The following is a 23,156-nucleotide window of genomic DNA, read 5'->3' as shown; positions in this document are numbered from 1 at the left end:
TGCCATATCTTTCTAACTGTGCTCTTTCACAAAAGCTCTCAACCTATAACCTATATACTTATTAAGGACACAGTATGCTTTACATTAGTTATCTTGTTGTTATTAGTTGTTGTTAGTTGTTATTAGTCCCATCCTTCAACTCCATTAAACACCTCCCATATGTCTCTTAACACCATCCATATTGGATTTCTATTTGCCATATATTTTTCAACTGTACTGTGATGTTTTACAAAAGTTCTGAACCCTTCTATTCTCATTGTTTCTACAGATTGTAAATTGAAAATAAACATTTTTGCTAAAAGTATTATTATATTATTGATCGATTAACTATTACATTTACATTTACATTTTAGTCATTTAGCAGACGCTCTTATCCAGAGCGACTTACAGTTAAGTGAGTGCATACATTATTTTTTATTTTTCATACTGGCCCCCGTGGGAACTATGACTTTTCAGATTACCCAGTAGTGCTATATGCAGGGTTAGCTTCAGGTAAATATTGCAATCCTTTAGCCATTCCTGGACCTGTGTCCAAAAACAAGCAACGAATGGACAGTACCAAAACAAATGATCTAACGATTCTGTCTCTTCGCAACAAAATCTGCAGAGCTGGGAAGATTGTATCCCCCATATAAATAACATTCTATTGGTAGCAAGAATTTTGTATAATAATTTAAATTGAAAATGTATACGTTTTGAATCCGGCGTCGTTTTGCGTATCAGTTCATAAACACTATGCCATGGAATCGGTACGTCAAAAATCTCTTCCCAACTATTTTGCAATCTATATGGGACAGCTGTCAATCCTTTGGTCCTTAAATTAAACTGGTATACTTTTTTATTTATCACAATTTTCTTTAACCAATTATGTTCTTTAATGCAGGGCCGACAGACAAGTTCCTTACTTTTTCCCCCTTCCACTTTCCTCTTCCATTTTTGCGGTAATGCTGCAATTATTTGGTTATAATTTTGGGTAGAGCAGACATTTCCATATGTTTTTGTTAGCTGCATGTGTGACATAACTCCACCAGTCCTACCTCTTACTCGCACTCTCTCTCCCTCCCGCTCTCCTTCTTTATTCCAGAAAGGCTCCTGTGAAGTTCAACATAAATGTATCATTGAACAGAGGGAGCGGTCACTTGTCTCTCTAAGAGTTATATTATTGATGTGATCTGCTACTACGATGCCATGTCTTGTAGAGACAGGTCCATGTTCTCTGATACAACCATATATATCACAGGGGAAATACACGTTTCCTTCTTCCATCTACAGGTCTACAGAGCAAACAATGGCTGTAATGTGGGGGGACAAAACAAACACATCCATCCAAACATACAGGGTGATGAGTAACTAGGTAATGTAGTTGTTTACAGTTTCCCTCACTGACCTCTCTCTCTCAGCTCCTGGGGTTGGGTGTGTTGATTGGTCATCACCATCGGTCACAATCCCTGGATCATCACAAGCCCAACCTAATTACCTGACACTGTGTGTGTGTCCAAGGCTTTCCTCTAGGACACGCGAAACAAGCCAATACCACATACTCTCCTATTAGACCATGTAACAGTATTGATTCACAGAGAACGTTACTAGTCCATTGTTATATGATTAAACTCTCCCTCCCTCTCCCTCTCTCACTCTTTCTACTGCTCTCTCCCTCTGTCTCTCTCTCTCTTTCTCTCTGTCCCGCTCTCATTCTAGCTGACAGTATCCAAAGCCACCCAGAGGTGTTCCTTGAGGCAGAGCCCAGTCCTGGTGCCCCGACCTTGCCCCCTTCCCCTGAGACAGACAGCAGTGGGAAGGGAGGAAGAGGAGGAGGAGGAGGGCGCAGGGCCAGTGTGACCAGCGTGGACAGTGAGACATCCTTCTGCTCTGTGGGCCGGATGAGTACCACCATCACCAACAGTGAGTGGGAGAGAGAATGAAAGAGAGACAGGAGAGAGAGAGAGGTGGACACTGCTCATTAGCGATCAGATCAAAAGGGCACATTGGAACTATGCTTTATACATTATTTAATCAATTATCTACGGTGGGAACATATAGCCAGACTAAGGAGATCCAACTGTGCCTCTCCAGCTTTTACCTCAGATTAACCTACTTCTAATGTTAATACTGTGGTGGCTAAAAGACCATATGAATATTACCATTAGTACCCACAAATCACTTCAAATAACTCCAAGAAAACCTTATTATCTTGATAGTCCTGTGTTCATTCTCTCCCTTCTGTGTGTTTCTCTCTCTCTCTGTGTGTGTGTGTGCGTGTGTGTGTGTGTGCGCCTCAGTTTCCAGTAGCTGGTGGGGCTCTAAGAGGTTGGACTATGCTCTGTACTGCCCAGACGTGTTGACCTCCTTCCCCACCGTGGCACTGCCTCATCTCTTCCATGCCTCCTACTGGGAGTCCACTGATGTAGCTGCGTTTGTGCTCCGACAGGTAAGACCCCCATATGTACAGTACCATAATGATGGACTGTTGTTTCTCTTTGCTTATTTGAGCTGTTCTTGCCATAATATGGACTTGGTCTTTTACCAAATAGGGCTATCTTCTGTATACCACATCTACCGTGTCACAACACAACTGATTGTCTCAAACACATTAAGAAGGAAAGAAATTCCACAAATTAACTTTTAAGAAGGCACACCTGTTAATTGAAATGCATTCCAGGTGACTACCTCATGAAGCTGGTTGAGGGAATGCCAAGAGTGTGCATGTCAGAGTGTTGAGTGTAGATGTAGTGCAGGAATCAAGCGCAGGGACAAGGAGGTTCTTCAACGGACTTTAGTATATATATGTATCCCAACACGGGAATGAGTCGCCAACCCAACCGGGCGGCACGAACAATTACGCACAACACACAGTGCGGAAAAACAAGAAAAGGCGCACGCAGTGCGAACTCTCGAAAATACTAAACAAACGAGAGAGAGAACTACTCGGAGGCAAACTGACAATAACAATCACGCATAACACCTGCCCCAAACAACCCAACTAAATAAGGAGAATAATCAAGACACAAATAAGGGACAGGTGTTATGCACAGACAAAACCAAAAGAACAAAAAACATCGAACGGTGGCAGCTAGTACTCCGGAGACGACGACCGCCGAAGTCCGCCCGAACAAGGAAGAGGAGCAGCCTCGGCCGAAACCGTGACAGTACCCCCCCCTTGACGCGCGGCTCCAGCCGTGCGCCGACCCGGAGCTCGAGGACGACCCGGACGACGCGGAGCAGGGCGCGCAGGATGACCCCGATGGAAATCGGTCAGTAGGGACTGGTCTAGCACGTCCCTCCTTGGCACCCAGCACCGCTCCTCCGGACCGTACCCCTCCCACTCCACGAGATATTGAAGACCCCCCATCCGGCGTCTAGAATCCAGAATGGACCTCACGGTGTACGCCGGAGCCCCCTCGATGTCCAACGGGGGCGGAGGAGTCTCCTCAATCTCAAAGTCCTGGAGTGGACCAGCTACCACCGGCCTGAGGAGAGACACATGGAACGAGGGGTTAATATTTTTGTAGTCAACAGGTAGTTCTAACCTATAACTCACCTCGTTCAATCTCCTCAGGACTTTAAACGGCCCCACAAACCGCCGACCCAGCTTCCGGCAGGGCAGGCGGAGGGGCAGGTTTCTGGTTGAGAGCCAGACTCGATCTCCAGGTGCGTACACTGGCCCCTCACTGCGGTGTAGGTCGGCGCTCGTCTTCTGTCGACGTATGGCACGCTGCAGATGGACGTGTGCAGCGTCCCACGTCTCCTCCGAGCGCCTTACCCACTCATCCACAGCGGGGGCCTCGATCTGGCTCTCATGCCATGGTGCCCGCACCGGCTGGTACCCCAACACACACTGAAACGGGGTTAGTTGGGTGGAGGAGTGGCGAAGAGAGTTCTGTGCCATCTCCGCCCAGGGCACATATCTCGCCCACTCCTCCGGCCGGCCCTGACAGTATGACCTCAGAAACCTACCCACATCCTGGTTGACACGTTCAACCTGCCCATTACTTTCCGGGTGGTAACCCGAGGTAAGGCTTACCGACACCCCCAACCGTTCCATAAATGCCCTCCACACTCTCGAGGTGAACTGGGGGCCTCGGTCAGACACTATATCCTCGGGTACCCCGTAATGCCGGAAGACATGGGTGAACAGAGCCTCCGCGGTCTGCAGGGCAGTGGGTAGACCGCTGGAGCTGGGTCGGTGGTTGGAGGTGTGGGCACCCCGCTGGTCTCCCATCGGTGTAGGGTGGTCATCACCCTATCCAGGGCGTGACACACCTGGTTCATACGGTCCTCCTGACCACGAAGCCGTTCGTCCAGATCGGCGGTCGGCGCGGTCGCTCCTGCTGATTCCATGATGATGCGTGATTCTGTCAGAGTGTTGAGTGTAGATGTAGTGCAGGAATCAAGCGCAGGGACAAGGAGGTTCTTCAACGGACTTTAGTATATATATGTATCCCAACACGGGAATGAGTCGCCAACCCAACCGGGCGGCACGAACAATTACGCACAACACACAGTGCGGAAAAACAAGAAAAGGCGCACGCAGTGCGAACTCTCGAAAATACTAAACAAACGAGAGAGAGAACTACTCGGAGGCAAACTGACAATAACAATCACGCATAACACCTGCCCCAAACAACCCAACTAAATAAGGAGAATAATCAAGACACAAATAAGGGACAGGTGTTATGCACAGACAAAACCAAAAGAACAAAAAACATCGAACGGTGGCAGCTAGTACTCCGGAGACGACGACCGCCGAAGTCCGCCCGAACAAGGAAGAGGAGCAGCCTCGGCCGAAACCGTGACAGTGCAAAGCTGTCATCAAAGCAAAGGGTGGCTACTTTGAAGAATCTCAAATCTCAAATATATTTTGATTTGTTTAACACTTTTTTGGTTACTACATGATTACATATGTGTTATTTTATAGTTTTGATGTCTTCACTATTATTCTACAATGTAGAAAATAGTAAAAATTAAGAAAAATCCTTGAATGAGTAGGTGTGTCCAAACTTTTGACTATTACTGTATGTGTGTGTGTGTGTCTTTGTGGTTCTCGTGACTATTGAAACTAGAATTCAGATACTGTATACCAACAGGCATTATTTGTGCTGTGGATTGTGGTTGTGCGTGTTTGCATGCCTGCATGCATATGTGTGTGTGAGGGTTTGTGTGCGCTTTTATTATGTGTATGTAGGCGGTGTGTGTGGGTCTGCTCGTGGTATTTTCAGACACTCACGGAGTGAGTGTCCAATTAAAACCCATTCTGACCACTGACAGCCTTTTAACTTGGCCATTAGAGAGCAATGAGATACACTACATGGCCAAAAGTATGTGGACACCTGTTCATCTAACTTCTAATTTCAAAATCATGGGCATTAATATGGAGTTGGTCCCGCCATTGCTGCTATAACAGCCTCCACTCTTCTGGGAAGGCTTTCCACTAGATGTTGGAACATTGCTGTGGGGACTTGCTTCCATTCAACCACAAGAGCATTAGTGAGATCGGACACTGATGTTGGGCGATTAGGCCTGACTCATAGTCGGCATTCCAATTCATCCCAAAGGTGTTCGATGGGGTTGAGGTCAGGGCTCTGTGCGGACCAGTCAAGTTCTTCCACACTGATCTTGACAAACCGTTTCTGTATGGACCTCGCTTTGTGCATGGGGCCATTGTCATGCTGAAACAGGAAAGGGCCTTCCCTAAACTGTTGCCACAAAGTAGTAAGCACAGAATCGTCTAGAACAGGGGTGTCAAACTCATTTTAGCTCAGGGGCCACATGGAGGAAAATCTATTCCCAAGTGGGCCGGACCGGAAAAATCATGGTATATATAACTTAAAAACAACAACTTCAGATTGTTTTCTTTGTTTTAATACGATCAACATACAACATAAAGCTGGAGCCTGAGGACAGTGTGTCCAAAATAGTACAAGCACAACATCACTATTAATCATAAAACACGTCAAGTTTATTTGAAAATTCTAAAGAAAAAGAACACACAAACACACAATGCCTCAGTGATTAACAGAACTGTTTCACAGATCACAGAACTATATCAGGGTGTCATTTCTCAGGCAGAAATGTAGATAAAAATAATGAAATCCTGTTCCCCAAACAAGTGCAAGAACCACAGAGTCAAGAATAGGTTAAATATACAAATAAAATAAAAACAATTAAAAACAATAGCACATCAACATAAAAACATATAAACATAAAGCTGGAGCCTGAGGACAGTGTCCAAAAGCACAACATCACTATTAATCATAAAACACCTCAAGTTATTTGAAAGTTCTGAGGACAAAGAACACACAAACACACAATGCCTCAGTGATTCACAGAAGTATATCACAGATCACAGAACTATATCAGGGTGTCATTTCTCAGGCAGAAATGTAGATAAAACTAATGAAATCCTGTTCCCCAAACAAGTGCAAGAACCACAGAGTCAAGAATAGGTTAAATATACAAATAAAATCAATTAAAAACAATAGCACATCAACATAAAAACATCAACATAAATCTGAAAGCGTTGCTCAAACTCCCGTAACAGTCCCGTTATTTTATCTTTGAACCGCTTCATGTCTGCCACATGTTGGGTCGCGCACACATTTTTCAGACAGGGGAAGTGAGCTGCATCACCACCGGCAAGTTGCGTCTCCCACAATGACAGCTTCAACTTGAAAGAACGTATGCTGTCATAATACTGCGTGACAACTTTGTTGCGCCCTTGCAGCTGTTTGTTCAAGTTATTCAGGTGCTCTGTAACATCCACCATAAATGCAAGGTCCTGCATCCATTCTGCGGAATGAAATTCGAACACTGGTTTGCCCTTTTCTTCCATGAACTGTTCAATTTCTTCTCGTAAATCAAAGAAACGCCTCAGCACAGCACCTCGGCTTAACCATCTTACCTCAGTGTGGTATGGCAGGCCATAGATGTGGTCTTTCTTTCTGAGAAGGCTGTCAAACTGACGGTGATTCAGGCTTCTGGATCGGATGAAATTAACAGTTTGGATGACCACCTTCATGACGTTATCCATCTTTAATGACTTGCAACACAAAGCCTCCTGGTGCAAAATACAGTGAAAAGTAAAAAAATCACGTCCTCCATTTGCAGATTGCACTTTCTCTCTGAACTTTGTCACAACGCCTGCTTTTTTCCCGATCATTGAGGGCGCACCATCTGTAGCCAGGCTGACAGTGCAGGACCAGTCCACTCCGACCCTGTCCAGCGCGCCGACGAGTGCGGTAAAAATATCAGCTGCTGTCGTTGTATCTGTCATCTGCACCAACTCCACGAACTCCTCGGTGACGGTCAATGTGTCATCAACTCCGCGGATGAAAATGGCCAGTTGTGCAACATCTGTAATGTCCGTGCTTTCATCAATTGCAACCGAAAACGCAATAAATGACTTTACTTTTTGCTTCAACTGGCTGTCCAAATCCACTGAAAGATCGGAAATCCTGTCTGCAACTGTGTTTCTTGTCAGGCTGATATTTGCAAAAGCATGCCGCTTTTCAGGGCACACAATCTCCGCTGCCTTCATCATGCATGTTTTTACAAATTCACCCTCACTAAATGGTTTTGAAGCCACTGCGATTTCATTAGCAATGAGGTAGCTAGCTTTCACTGCAGCGTCACTGATGTCTCGGCTGTGAGTAAACACAGACTGCTGTTTCTTCAGACCCGCCAACAGTTCATTCACCTTCTCTCATCTCCGCTGTCCTTGAAAGTTGTCATATTTGTCGGCATGAAGACTCACATAGTGGCGACGAAGGTTATATTCTTTCAGCACTGCAACATGCTCTGAACACACCAAACATACAGCTTTCCCATTCAATTCCGTGAATAAATAGGATGACCATTTTTCTTGGAACACTGCACTCTGCGTCCACTTTTCTCTTTTTTGACAGAGACATATTGGGGCAATGAGGGTGCCAAAGCACATAATGTTAAAAGTAGAAGCCGTAATAAATATCGCGGGCAAAACAAAGTAGCTCATTGGCTGCATGTGCTTGACCTACTTGCTCTGCCCCGGTATAAACAGTTTGCTTGCTTAACACAATTGCTATTGCGCCATCCAGTGGACGCAATTGGAACAGCAGTTTATTTTATTGAAAAATTGCAGCGCATTTTTATACTTTACAAAAAAAAAAAAAAAAAAAAAACACTTTTTTTTTTTTTTTTTTCTCAAAATCATCTCGCGGACCGGATTAAACCCGTTTGCGGGCCTGATCCGGCCCGCGGCCCGTACGTTTGACACCCCTGGTCTAGAATGTCATTGTATGCTGTAGCGTTAAGATTTCCCTTCACTGAAACTAAGGAGCCCGAACCATGAAAAACAACCCCAGACCATTATTCCTCCTCCACCAAACTTTACAGTTGGCACTATGCGTTGGGGCTGGTAGCGTTCTTCAAGCATCCGCCAAACCCAGATTCGCCCGTCGGACTGCCAGATGGTGAAGCGTGATTCATCACTCCAGAGAACGCGTTTCCACTGCTCCAGAATCCAATGGCGGCGAGCTTTACACCACTCCAGCCAACGCTTGGCATTGCGCATGGTGATCTTAGGCTTGTGTGCGGCTGCTCGGCCATGGAAACCCATTTCATGAAGCTCCCGACGAACAGTTATTGTACTGATGTTGCTTCCAGGGGCATTTTGGAACTCGATAGTGAGTGTTGCAACCGAGGACAGCCAATTTTTTTGCACTCTGCGGTCCCGTTCTGTGAGCTTGTGTGGCTTACCACTTCGCAGCTGTGATGGGTGATTTGAAGGAGTCAGGCGCAGGAGGGTAAATCACAGAATAACATAATTTATTCCGGAAGACAGAGTTACGCAGTAATGCGTCAAAACAGTCCAGTGCGCAAAACAGGCGCACTGGAACCAGCAAGGCACACAGTGAAAATAACCCAGCAATACAAAATACAAGGAGCTCAACCGAGCTTCACTCTCCTCACAATAAACAATCACACACAAAGACAAGGGGGCAGAGGGAACACTTATACAGGTACTGATGAGGGGATATGAACCAGGTGTGTGTAATAAACAAGACAAAACAAATGGAATGATGAGATGAGGAGCGGCAGTGGCTAGAAGGCCGGTGACGATGAACGCCGAAGCCTGCCTGAACCAGGAGAGGAGGCAGCTTCGGAGAAAGTCGTGACAGCGGCTGAGCCGTTGTTGCTCCTAGACGTTTCCAATTCACAATAACAGTACTTACAGTTGACCGGGGCAGCTCTAGCAGGGCAGAAAATTGACGAACTGACTTGTTGGAAAAGTGGCATCCTATGACGGTGCCACGTTGAATGTCACTGAGCTCTTCAGTAAGGCCATTCTACTGCCAATGTTTGTCTATGGAGATGTGCTCAATTTTATACTCCTGTCAGCAACTGGTGTGGTGAATAGCCAAATCTAGAATTTGAAGGGGTGTCCACATACTTTAAGGAGAAGAGATCAGAGCAGCCTCCCAATACAGTAAGGGGTTGTGTTTCAAATGGCACCATATTCCCTATATAGTGCACTACTTTTGACAAAGGCCCATATGACTCTGGTCAAAAGTAGTGCACTATATAGGGAATAAGGTCCCATTTGGGATGCACCCATGGTGTTGGCTGCTTCTGCTGCGGTACCTCAGTCTTTTGGGTGGGAGAGTGACGTGAGGGGAATCAGAGAGTACACAGGAAATACAGTGGCTTGCGAAAGTATTCACCCCCCTTGGCATTTTTCCTATTTTGTTGCCTTACAACCTGGAATTAAAATGGATTTTTGGGGGGTTTGTATCATTTGATTTACACAACATGCCTACCATATTGAAGATGCAACATATTTTGTATTGTGAAACAAACAAGAACTAAGACAAAAACAAACAGAAAACTTGAGCGTGCAAAACTATTCACCCCCCCCCCCCCCAAAGTCAATACTTTGTAGAGCAATTACAGCTGCAAGTCTCTTGGGGTATGTCTGTATAAGCTTGGCACATCTAGCCACTTGGATTTTTGCCCATTCTTCAAGGGAAAACTGCTCCTGCTCCTTCAAGTTGGATGGGTTCCGCTGGTGTACAGCAATCTTTAAGTCATACCACAGATTCTCAATTGGATTGAGGTCTGGGCTTTGACTAGGCCATTCCAATACATTTAAATGTTTCCCCTTAAACCACTTGAGTGTTGCTTTAGCAGTATGCTTAGGGTCATTGTCTTGCTGGAAGGTGAACCTCCGTCCCAGTCTCAAATCTCTGGAAGACTGAAACAGGTTTCCCTCAAGAATTTCCCTGTATTTAGCGCCATCCATCATTCCTTCAATTCTGACCAGTTTCCCAGTCCCTGCCGATGGAAAAACATCCCCACAGCATGATGCTGCCACCACCATGCTTCACTGTGGGGATGGTGTTCTCGGGGTGATGAGAGGTGTTGGGTTTGCGCCATACATAGCGTTTTCCTTGGTGGCCAAAAAGCTATCTGACCAGAATACATTATTTCTGCTTATTTTTTTCTTTAAGCAATGGCTTTTTTCTGGCCACTCTTCCATAAAACGCCCTGCTCTGTGGAGTGTATGGCTTAAAGTGGTCCTATGGACAGATACTCCAATCTCCGCTGTGGAGCTTTGCAGCTCCTTCAGGGTTATCTTTGGTCTCTTTGTTGCCTCTCTGATTAATGCCCTCCTTGCCTGGTCCGTGAGTTTTGGTGGGCGGCCCTCTCTTGGCAGGTTTGTTGTGGTGCCATATTTTTTCCATTTTTTAATAATGGATGTAATGGTGCTCCATGGGATGTTCAAAGTTTCTGATATTTTTTTATAACCCAACCCTGATCTGTAGTTCTCCACAACTTTGTCCCTGACCTGTTTGGAGAGCTCCTGGGTCTTCATGGTGCCGCTTGCTTGGTGGTGTGCCTTGCTTAGTGGTGTTACAGACTCTGGGGCCTTTCAGAACAGGTGCATATATACTGAGATCATGTGACACTTAGATTGCACACAGGTGGACTTTATTGCACTAATTATGTGACTTCTGAAGGTAATTGGTTGCACCAGATGTTATTTAGGGGCTTCACAGCAAAGGGGGTGAATACATATGCACGCACCATATTTCCGTTATTAATTTTTTAGAATTTTTTGAAACAAGTTATTTTTTTCATTTCACTTCACCAATTTTGACTATTTTGTGTATATCCATTACATGAAATCCAAATAGAAATCCATTTAAATTACAGGTTGTAATGCAACAAAATAGGAAAAACGCCAAGGGGGATGAATACTTTTGCAAGGCACTGCAGCAAGTGTTATCTGTCTCTGCCGTGAAGATAATAAACTGACTGATTGTTATCTTGGATCAGTGGGTTTCAGCTCCAATCGATATCACATCATGGAAATGCAATACGGACCTTATGGATCGCACAAACTTACTGCCCTTTTTATTTACTTACTGTACCGTACTTAACGGAAGCTCTAGTGGTCTAGTGAAATCAATGACCTATTCTTACATCATTGCTGTGTAATAAGAGATTGAATCTTAAACTGGGATCTCGTTAATGCAGGATTGGAGTAAAGCTCCTTCTCTCTCTGCGACCTGTCCTTTACCATCCTCTCCTCTTGGAAACACATCATTAGCCCGGCTGTTTCATTAACCTGGCTACACATTGATTAGGCTAAAGATAGACAGGTTTTTTTCTCTCAACTTCTGATATTAAATGTACATTTCAAATCGGATCATCCTCTAGCTAGCCTGTTAATACGCCTCAATCTACCTCTTGACAAATTAGCTTCTGTTAGCAGCTGTGACTGTGTACTCCTCAAGATAATGACAGTCCTAGTTTCATTCTCTCTGAAGTGTGTTTGAGCACCAGAGGATGAATATTCCATGTCATTGTTTTGTCTGTAGGTCATGTGACTGTCTAGTGTATGTATTCCACTCCACTGATAAATGTGCATCAGGTGCCTAAATGCAGACTAGGTATTCTGTTTGAGAAGTGCCGTCATACTGAGTGGACTAAGCCGGCGGTGGATTAATGGGCTGTGTGTGTGGTGTGCGTGTGTGTGTGTGTGTTCATGTAGCTCATGCGATGCGACAGTGTGAAGACCCAGGAAGCTAACACCAAGGACTCAGCCCCCTTCTCTCCATCCAGCCCACGGGAGAAGTGGCTTCGCAGGAGGACGCCTGTCAAACTGAGGGTGAGGAAACCAACATGACTTATTAATGGAAGATAAAGGACAATTCAGTAGGAAGTGTCAATATCACATTTAGCCTCACACTGTTGATTATATGGCTGTGTCCGAAATGGCACCCTATTCCATATATATATATATATGTGTATATATATATATATATATATATATATATATATATATATATATATATATATATAGTGCACTAGTTTTGACAAGGGCCCTGGATAAAAGAAGTGCGCTATATAGAGAATAGGGTGCCATTTTGGACACACCCTACTGTGTGTATTGGAGAAAGAAGCAGCTTATAATCTGTTCAATCGCTGTATGAAGAAATTCCAATGAATATTTAATCATCTTTAGCTGAAATCTGCTCGAGATGTTGAAACGTTTTATAATGGAATCTCAGTCAGAGACAAAGCGATAAGGACGTGCGCACACACACACACACACTAAGTCGCGCGAGCACGCACTCGCACTTGCACACACACACACACACACACACACACACACACACACACACGCGCGCACACGCACACACACTTACACACGCACTTTTAACATCAGCTTCACACATCTTTTCACAGCTTTAATAATTTCTGCCTCAATAGCCTTGGTCTCCTATAACAAAAAAATACACCAACACTGAATGGGTGAAGAGCTTCTGCAATCTTGTGCAATTGTTGCTTGTGTGTCATTGTGTGGGCTGAGACCTGAATGTTTGAAAAAAGACTCAGTGTTTCACCTTGGATCATCGATGCTAGCACAACAACACAATTACCTGACGCTCCAGCATAAAAGACACCAAGACTACTGCCAGGCTGAAAGGTCAGCCCAGTCTATTTCTGGGCCATCTTTTAGTCACAGTATATTCAAAGGAAATAATTCAATAACAATGGGCTTTTGTCCTGTTATATTATGTACTGTGTGGCCCAGTGGAACATATACAGTATATTTAAGGAAACTGGCCATAGGTTTTATTTTTGGACTGTGTCTTACATGCACTGCTCCAGCCTCCAAGCCTGTGATCTGTGTCTCTTGTGTAAGTGGTAGAGTAGGAACAGCTGGAGGAGGAGCAGCTTGGAGAACATGACCTGAATATGATATTTGTTATAGCTGTATTGCTATACAGTCTCCTGGTGCCATGTATAGACTTCATCTGGGCTCTGCCAGCTCATCCAGGGGATCGTGATACCATTCAGAGTTGCCTGCCTGGCGTCTGTGACGCTGTGACTTCAGTTCACTCTCCGAGGAAGGGGCTTTTTGTCACTGATGGAGTGGGGCCACTGCTGTCTATGCTGCTTCCTGAGCACCGCTGTGACCAGGAAGACAGGGGTCTGCCTCTCTTCACCATCTCCTCCTCTCAGTGTGTGTGTGTCTGAGGGCAAGGTGAACTCACCACTCACCCGGTGTGATAGCGATATGTTCTGCTATTTTGTCATAAGACAGGCATTCATGCAGAAAGATTTGGCAGTGACCTGTAGCAGAGACATGTGGCCACTGGCCAGATATTAGAATCAATCTGGCCTTTCAGCCTATTCACAGCAGTAGACAGTGCTGTAGACGTGCCAGTGTTTAGAAGTCTCTCTCTGTGTGTGTGTGTGTGTGTGTGTGTGTGTGTGTGTGTGTGTGTGTGTGTGTGTGTGTGTGTGTGTGTGTGTGTGTGTGTGTGTACGGCATGCTGAGATGCCACAACTTCAGCATGGCTAGGTACTGGCAAGGATTCATTATTGACAAACTTAATCAATATGCAAATTGTGTTGTGTCTGGAAATGTTTAACTGCTTCATTAGCTGACATTAGCTGGGGTCCCACTATTCATGATACAGAGACTATCACATCAGTCTACACCATATGTTAGTGTGCTCAAACTATGCTCCTGGAGCTATATTTTAAGAGTATTATGGAGACCTATATACAGTTCCGCTGCATATGATGTGGTAGTTCATGTACAATAAACGATGTACCATTTGGTAACACTGTGATTTTCTGTGACATCAATTATGCTCAGAAATGCCCCAAAAAGCATGTCAGGTTTCATTAGATACTTAGGGCTCTATTTTCAGCTGGCGTTAAGGCAGCGCTAGTGTCTAACTCACTCTCTTTGGCAATTGTGACTTGTAAAAGCAAGTACTCTGCTAGGATTGGTCATTTATCTGTCTTATATCAGCTCACTTGCGCTGAGGTGGGAGGGGTGGAAATATTGAAGGTGTGTCCTTAAAAACGTGCGCCAATGTGCCAATTTCAATCAGCACTACTGGTGATATTTAAGACTGACCAAAAGCTGGTCTTAGCGGTAATGCAATTGGTTATGGCTTCGATTTTGCCATCGGAAGCGCAGTAGCCTAATCAGTAGCCTATAACCAATGTTTTATTATATCACGAGCATGCAGCTTGTTCTTCATTAGGCATATGTGTGATGCCCATTGAATGAAAGGTTTCAGTGACTGTAGGAAGTTTGTTTAGGAACATCAAGTTATTACAATAGACTGCTTATTGTTTTCCTTCATCAGTTTGTAAAAAAATTGCATCTTCCACTTTCATCTGTTGGAATTAACAGTCAAATCACGGGAATTCCAATCACTGTCCTTGGTGCTATATCCACTTGTAGCCTAGGCTATTTGCCAGTTCATTTGTTTACCTTTCACGTGGGCCATATCAACGGTGATGGTAGGCTTATCTTATTATAACGTTTGGGCAATGTCCAATTGTCCATGAATCGAACATGCAGTGCATTTTCCAAATGCGAATGCAATGTGTGTAGTCGAATATTTCCATGTTGAAGCCAATTAAAGAACTAGATTGGCTACATGTTTGTTATAACTAGGCCTATTGTAGGGTTACTGTTTAGTGTTTAATAAACCATCTTTAATGGATAAGACAAACATCCATGCATACATTGCCTTATGCTCATAAAACGAGATTTGTGATTTATGATATCACGCTTCTGAGCCGATCCTACACTGAACAAAAATATAAACGCGACATGTAAAGTGTTGGTCCCATGTTTCATGAGCTGAAATAAAAGATCCCGAGTGGCGCAGCGGTCTAAGGCACTGCATCTCAGTGCTCGAGGCATCACTACAGACCCTGGTTTGATTCCAGGCTGTATCACAATCCGGCTGTGATTGGGAGTCCCATAGGGCGGTGCACAATTGGCCCAGCGTCGTCCGGGTTTGGCCGGGGTAGGCTGTCATTGTAAATAAGAATTGGTTCTTAACTGACTTGCGTATTTAAATAAAATAAAATCCATAAGCACAAAAGGTGTATTTCTCTCAAATGTTGTGCACAAATTTGTTTACATCCCTGTTAGTGAGCATTTCTCTTTGCCAAGATAATCCATCCACCTGACAGGTGTAGCATATCAAGAAGCTGATTAAACAGCATGATCATTACACGGGTGCACCAACACAAAACAATGGCACAGATGTCTCAAGTTTTGAGGGAGCGTGCAATTGGCATGCTGACTGCAGGAATGTTCACCAGAGCTGTTGTCAGAGAATTGAATGTTAATTTCTCTACCATAATCTGCCTCCAACGTTGTTTTAGAGAATTTGGCAGTACGTCCAACCGGCCTCACAACCGCAGACCACGTGTATGGCGTCGTGTGGGTGAGCGGTCTGTGAACAGAGTGCCCCATGGTGGTGGTGGGGTTATGGTATGGGCAGGCAGGCATAAGCTATGGACAATGAACACAATTGCATTTTATCGATGGCAATTTGAATGCACAGAGATAACGTGACGAGATCATGAGGCCCATTGTGAGGCCCATTTTTTTAAGGTATCTGTGACCTACAGAGGCATATCTTTATTCCCAGTCAGGTGAAATCCATTAATTAGTGCCTAATCTATTTATTTCAATTGACTGATTTCCTTATATGAACTGTAACTCAATAAAATCTTTGAAATTGTTGCATGTTGCGTTTATATTTTTGTTTAGTATATTTAGAAATATTGTTGTTTTAAAAAACAGATTGATTGTTTTCCGTTTACTTTGATTAGAAACCAAACTTACTAGAAAGATTCACCATCCATGGGTTTAGGTTGCGAAAACGTACGTGGCTCGAATGCAATGCAATTTCGTCTGCTATTTCAGAAGAAGATGGTTTCATGATGTTTATAAAACATGACATTTGGGAGCAGTATAACAGCTTTCTCTTTATATTGGATCTTTATCCAGCTCCTGTGAAAAGTTTGGATGTGCGTAAAACCCTCCATAGTCTAAGTAACCTTGTCTGTATTATACGGCCACAAGGAGCAATTATGGTGCCTGTAACTTTAGTTAGACATAGCCTATTTAAAACAAGTTGTTGTTTCTTTTATTTCATTTTTTATTAGAATTATACACTTTTTAGGCCTTATCAGTAGCCTAGTGAATTGAATCTTGCTTATTGACTACGTTTGGCATGTCCATGTCCAGACTGCAATTTACAGTAGGCCTTAGCCCCTATATCAGTGTGAATGCTATAGCCTATGTTTAACAATGTAATTCCATATTGAAGCAATACAATTAGAACAATGTGGACTGCAAACGTGTTCAATATATTTAGCAAATATGGGGCTGGCTATTTAACAAACTAGGCTATAGCGGACTAACATTCGAATTGGAGTTGATGACAATGCAATACGTAAGTACACAACTTGAAGCAACCACATATTTAGCCATTGAGCATGTTCTGACTGGCCAGTGAGGCGTCAATCCTCGACACACCCACAACTTGTTTATTCATCAAAACCCAGCCCTTTCGCGCCACCTCCAGCTACTGCTCCCATAATTCCGGTTGTGAAAATAGCATAAATATTTCAGACACACCCCCTAACCTATAGCGCTACCGCCAGCGCAAAAATGTACCATTGTGTTAGGTTTGTTAAAATAGAGCCCTTCATGTACAGATGCTACTGCACCACAGCCCTTTAAGTGTTCCTGAAAGTTTCCTTCAGTCAAACCCATCCCCAATTACTCTATCACCAACCACCTGTGGTTATGACTTATGTTATGACTGAGGTATTGCTGGCATTGCTGTAACAGAGCCAGGGAAATTCATCTGCAAACTCCTCTGCTTTCAATTCTCATTAATATCTCACCAGCCTAGCAATAAAGTTGGTTTGTGTCCCAAATGGAACACTATTCCCTATGTAGTGCAATACTTTTGACTAGAGCCATATTGGCCATGGTCAAAAGTAGTGTGCACTACATATAGAATAGGGTGCCATTTGGGATGGAAGCATAGAGTTAGAGGATTTCTTCTTTAGGTTTATTCATCCTGCTCTTTGAAATGAGAAGGGGAAGCAGAACCACACTGCTATTGTAGCCAGGCTTCATGGAGATTTGACACCCTCTTTTGGTAAGGTCCTGTAGTGCACACTTCTGAGACTCCTTCGACACACGTCTCAAATGTGATACATCAAAACAGGGATACATTGAAGAATAGGGCTCTATTTTCAGCTGGCGTTAAGGCAGCGCTAGTGTCTAACTCACTCTCTTTGGCAATTGTGACTTGTAAAAGCAAGTACTCTGCTAGGATTGGTCATTTATCTGTCTTATATCAGCTCACTTGCGCTGAGGTGGGAGGGGTGGAAATATTGAAGGTGTGTCCTTAAAAACGTGCGCCAATGTGCCAATTTCAATCAGCACTACTGGTGATATTTAAGACTGACCAAAAGCTGGTCTTAGCGGTAATGCAATTGGTTATGGCGTCGATTTTGCCATCGGAAGCGCAGTAGCCTAATCAGTAGCCTATAACCAATGTTTTATTATATCACGAGCATGCAGCTTGTTCTTCATTAGGCATATGTGCGATGTCCATTGAATGAAAGGTTTCAGTGACTGTAGGAAGTTTGTTTAGGAACATCAAGTTATTACAATAGACTGCTTATTGTTTTCCTTCATCAGTTTGTAAAAAAATTGCATCTTCCACTTTCATCTGTTGGAATTAACAGTCAAATCACGGGAATTCCAATCACTGTCCTTGGTGCTATATCCACTTGTAGCCTAGGCTATTTGCCAGTTCATTTGTTTACCTTTCACGTGGGCCATATCAACGGTGATGGTAGGCTTATCTTATTATAACGTTTGGGCAATGTCCAATTGTCCATGGCTCGAACATGCAGTGCATTTTCCAAATGCGAATGCAATGTGTGTAGTCGAATATTTCCATGTTGAAGCCAATTAAAGAACTAGATTGGCTACATGTTTGTTATAACTAGGCCTATTGTAGGGTTACTGTTTAGTGTTTAATAAACCATATTTAATGGATAAGACAAACATCCATGCATACATTGCCTTATGCTCATAAAACGAGATTTGTGATTTATGATATCACGCTTCTGAGCCGATCCTACACTGAACAAAAATATAAACGCAACATGTAAAGTGTTGGTCCCATGTTTCATGAGCTGAAATAAAAGATCCCGAGTGGCGCAGCGGTCTAACGCACTGCATCTCAGTGCTAGAGGCGTCACTACAGACCCTGGTTCGATTCCAGGCTGTATCACAATATGGCAGTGATTGGGTGGTGCATAATTGGCCCAGCGTCGTCCGGGTTTGGCCGGGGTAGGCTGTCATTGTAAATAATAATTTGTTCTTAACTGACTTGCCTAGTTAAATAAAAAATGTTCCATATGCACAAAAGGTGTATTTCTCTCAAATGTTGTGCACAAATTTGTTTACATCCTTGTTTGTGAGCATTTCTCTTTGCCAAGATAATCCAGATTTTTCATCCTTCCTTTGACATCCCATTTCCTCCTGCCGATGTAAACACTATGTCTGAGGAGGAGTGATGCAGAAAATAATGAAAGACATACAGAGTCTGCCCCAGAGCAAGGCAGTTAACCCACTGTTCCTCGGGCGCCGATGACGTAGATGTCAATTAAGGCAGCCCCCGCACCTCTCTGATTCAGAGGAGTTGGGTTAATTGCGGAAGATATTTCAGTTGTACAACTGAGTAGGTATTTCCCTTTATAGTGCATTACATTTGACCAGGGATCATAGGTCTCTGGTCAAAAGTAGGGCACCATATACACCAATTTGTAAGTCGCTCTGGATAAGAGCGTCTGCTAAATGACTTAAATGTAAATGTAAATATACGTAATATACTCTTAGAAAAAAGGGTTCCAAAAGAGTTATTTGGCTTTCCCCATAGGGTAAACCTTTTTGGTTCCAGGTACAACCCTTTTTGTTTCCAGGTAGAACCCTTTTCGGTTCAATGTAGAACCGTCTGTGGAAAGGATTCTACATGAACCCAAAAGGGTTCTATCTGGAACCAAAAATGGTTCTTCAAAGGGTTCTCCTTTTTAGATTTTCTAAGAGTGTAGGGTGCCATTTGGGACGCACACAAAGGCAAAGAGAAGTGACAGTAAATCTCTTCTCCTCATGCAGAATGTGACTGGCAACCACAGGGTGAATGATGTCATCGCCACAGAGGAGGGACCACAGACTCTGGTTGGTCGGTTCATGTATGGCCCCCTGGACATGGTAACTCTGACTGGAGAGAAGGTGACGACACGACATAAACATTATTCCTGAACCTTTTTGCATCATTTGCAAACACTATTTGCACTATTTACAACACTATAGTTGCAACACTTTTAAAGTGTCTGCATTTCAATAAAGTGAAATTGATACTTCTCTTATAGTGGTCTGACAAAGGAATTTGCTTTGACAGACGTCAACACTGAAGTTTATTGAAGGGATTTAATTGCTGCCCTGAGCATTTGTTATCTTATCATCTTATCTTATCATGAATCTATCTTGTCCTCTCCCAGGTGGACATTCTCCTGATGACCCAGCCCCAGTCCGGCCGCTGGGTCCACTTTGACACGGAGGTGACCACCAGTAGTGGCAGAGTGGTTTACACCATCCCCAAGAGCAAAAAGCTGGCCACCGGGGTCTACCCTATCAAAATGGTGGTCAAGTAAGCAAATAACTCCTTTTCATTTCTTATTGAGATGCAACCACAGAATATTTGTTACAGTATGTTAGAGGTTGTATCAGTAATGAAATGGATGCGGGTTGGGACGAGTTCCCATGAAAGTGGAGGAATACTAAATGTAATTATGGCCCATATCAGTGATGGTGGTAAAGTACTGTGAAGCTCTAACAGTGTACTCACAGGTTGTTGAATAACAAGGAGCCCCAGAGCTGCTGCGGCTGTGAATTGCCACCATACCTAGCAATCATCCTCCCCCCTCTCCCCTCTCTTTACCTCTTTCTACCCAGGGGAGATCAGACGAGTGCGGAGGCCTACCTGACGGTGCTGCCCAGGGGGATGGAGTGTGTGGTGTTCAGCATCGATGGCTCCTTCGCTGCTAGCGTCTCCATTATGGGCAGTGACCCTAAAGTCCGCCCCGGAGCTGTGGATGTCGTCAGGTAACTCATGCCTCCAAGTGTGTGTGTGTGTGCATGCGTGCGTGCGAGTGTTTGTGTGTGTGTTTGTGAATGTGAATGTGCCTTCCAGCTTTTGTTTGATTAAGGAGCAGTTCGAGCAGAGATAAATTATTAATGGAATAAAAATACTAACTAAATTACAACGCCAACAAGTCATCTGTTCAGCTCAGAATATTATCCTTGTATTTTGTCACATTAAAGGGAGTTTGAAGGAAGTTGCTAACTAGTGTTAGCATAATTGCTAACTAGAATTAGCGCAATTGCTAACTAGCGTTAGCGCAATGACTGGAAGTCTACATGAACAGCTGTAGACTTCCAGTCATTGTGCTAACGCTAGTTAGCATTTGTTCGCAAACCTACAGTGCATTCGGAAAGAATTCAGACCCCTTTACTTTTTCCACATTTTGTTACTTTACAGCCTTATTCTAAAATGGATTAAATAAAAAGAAATCCTCATCAATCTACACACAATACCCCATAATGACAAAGCAAAAACAGGTTTTTAGAAATGTTTGCGAATTTATAAAAAATTAAAAACTGAAATTCCTTATTTACATAAGTATTCAGACCCTTTGCTATGAGACTCGAAATTGAGCTCAGGTGCATCCTGTTTCCGTTGATCATCCTTGAGATGTTTCTACAACTTGATTGGAGTCCACCTGTGGTAAATTCAATTGATTGGACATGATTTGGAAAGGCACACACCTGTCTATATAAGGTCCAACAGTTGACAGTGCATGTCAGAGCAAAAACCAAGCCATGAGGTCTAAGGAATTGTCTGTAGAACTCTGAGACAGGATTGTGTCGAGGCACAGACCTTTGGCAGGGTACCAAAAAAATTCTGCAGCATTGAAGGTCCCCAAGAACACAGTGGCTTCCATCATCATTCTTAAATGGAAGAAGTTTGGAACCAGCAAGACTCTTCCTAGAGCTGGCCGCCCGGCCAAACTGAGCAATCAGGGGAGAAGGGCCTTGGTCAGGGAGGTGACCAAGAACCCGATGGTCATTCTGACAGAGCTCTAGAGTTCCTTTGTGGAGATGGGAGAACCTTCCAGAAGGACAACCATCTCTGCAGCAATCCACCAATCAGGCCTTTATGGTAGAGTGGCCAGACGGAAGCCACTCCTCAGTAAAATGCACATGACAGCTCGCTTGGAGTTTACCAAAAGGCACCTAAAGGACTCAGACTATGAGAAACAAGATTCTCTGGTCTGATGAAACCAAGATTGACCTCTTTGGCCTGAATGCCAAGCATCACTTCAGGAGGAAACCTGGAACCATCCCTACGGTGAAGCATGGTGGTGGCAGCATCATGCCGTGGGGATGTTTGACTGGGAGACTAGTCAGGATCGAGGGAAAGATGAATGGAGCGAGATCCTTGATGAAAACCTGCTCCAGAGCGCTCAGGACCTCAGACTGGGCCGAAGGTTCACCTTCCAATAGGACAACGACCCTAAGCACACAGCCAAGACAACGCAGGAGTGGCTTCGGGACAAATCTCTGAATGTCCTTGAGTGGCCCGGACTTGAACCCGATCGAACATCTCTGGAGAGACCTGAAAATAGCTGTGCAGCGAAGCTCCCTATCCAACCTGACAGAGCTTGAGAGGATCTGCAGAGAAGAATGGGAGAAACTCCCCAAATACAGGTGTGCCAAGCTTGTCGCATCATACCCAAGAAGACTCGAGGCTGTAATCGCTGCCAAAGGAGCTTCAACAAAGTACTGAGTAAAGGGTCTGAATACTTATGTAAATGTGATATTTCAGGTTTTTATTTTTAATACACTTGCCAGAAATTCAAAAAAACTGTTTTTGCTTTGTCATTATGGGGTATTGTGTGTAGATTGATGAGGGGGGAAAAAATAATTTCATCAATTTTAGAATAAGGCTGTAATGTAACAAAATGTGGAAAAAGTAAAGGGGTCTGAATACTTTCTGAATGCACTGTACCTTTAACTTCCTTCAAACTGGACACAGATACATAAATAATGTATCCACGAGTTCATCTGACTCTGGGGAAGTAGATAAAGGGCTTCATTGCTAAAGATTCTGAAGTATTCCTTTAATACATGAAGGGAGAAAACAAAGATGACTGAAAAAAAGAAGAAAATAAACCATAAATCTCAGAGGAATATTATTGATGTCAATCTGTCTTTATGTTCAGTGAAAATGATAATTCTCAGAGGAATGTATCTATTTATCTTTGTGTCCAGACACTGGCAGGACTTGGGCTATCTTATCATCTACATCACAGGGAGGCCAGACATGCAGAAGCAGCGCGTGGTGTCATGGCTGTCCCAACACAACTTCCCCCAGGGCATGATCTTCTTCTCTGAGGGCCTGGTCCATGACCCACTGAGACAGAAAACCATCTTCCTCAGGAACCTAGTGCAGGAGGTACAACACATTCATAATACAGTGGATCTCTTTTTCATTCTCTCTATCTCGACTCCTTCTCTTTGTGTATCTCTTCCTGTTTTTATTTCTCTCCTTCTCTCTCCCCCTCCCTCCTCTATTACTCACGCACACTTCCTTGGTTCTCACATTGACTTTGTAGGCACAGCAGTATAACCTCTGGTCGCGCTGCATAAAAGTGTTACTTCTCTCTCTCTCTCTCTCTCTCTCTCTCTC

General features: G+C 43.8%; 1 protein-coding gene across 1 annotated transcript in view; it reads left to right on the top strand.

The window, feature by feature from the left end:
- Positions 1-22,922, top strand: part of LOC311126361 (membrane-associated phosphatidylinositol transfer protein 3-like) — a gene marked incomplete at both ends in the record, with an annotated part of 49,347 nt that extends 26,425 nt beyond the window's left edge. The window contains 7 exons of the mRNA XM_084200367.1: positions 1,699-1,902; positions 2,280-2,428; positions 12,032-12,148; positions 19,520-19,636; positions 19,906-20,054; positions 20,360-20,509; positions 22,739-22,922. Of these exons, the coding sequence (XP_084056493.1) occupies positions 1,699-1,902; positions 2,280-2,428; positions 12,032-12,148; positions 19,520-19,636; positions 19,906-20,054; positions 20,360-20,509; positions 22,739-22,922 (1,070 nt within the window). The remainder of the gene's footprint in view (positions 1-1,698; positions 1,903-2,279; positions 2,429-12,031; positions 12,149-19,519; positions 19,637-19,905; positions 20,055-20,359; positions 20,510-22,738) is intronic.
- Positions 22,923-23,156: the final 234 nt, after the last annotated feature.

Source organism: Coregonus lavaretus (assembly GCF_964263955.1).
Source record: "Coregonus lavaretus genome assembly, contig: HAP1_SCAFFOLD_4125, whole genome shotgun sequence".
NCBI lineage: Eukaryota > Metazoa > Chordata > Actinopteri > Salmoniformes > Salmonidae > Coregonus > Coregonus lavaretus.
The sequence above is the reverse complement of the archived record's forward strand: the minus strand, read 5'-3'. Positions and strand labels throughout refer to the sequence as shown.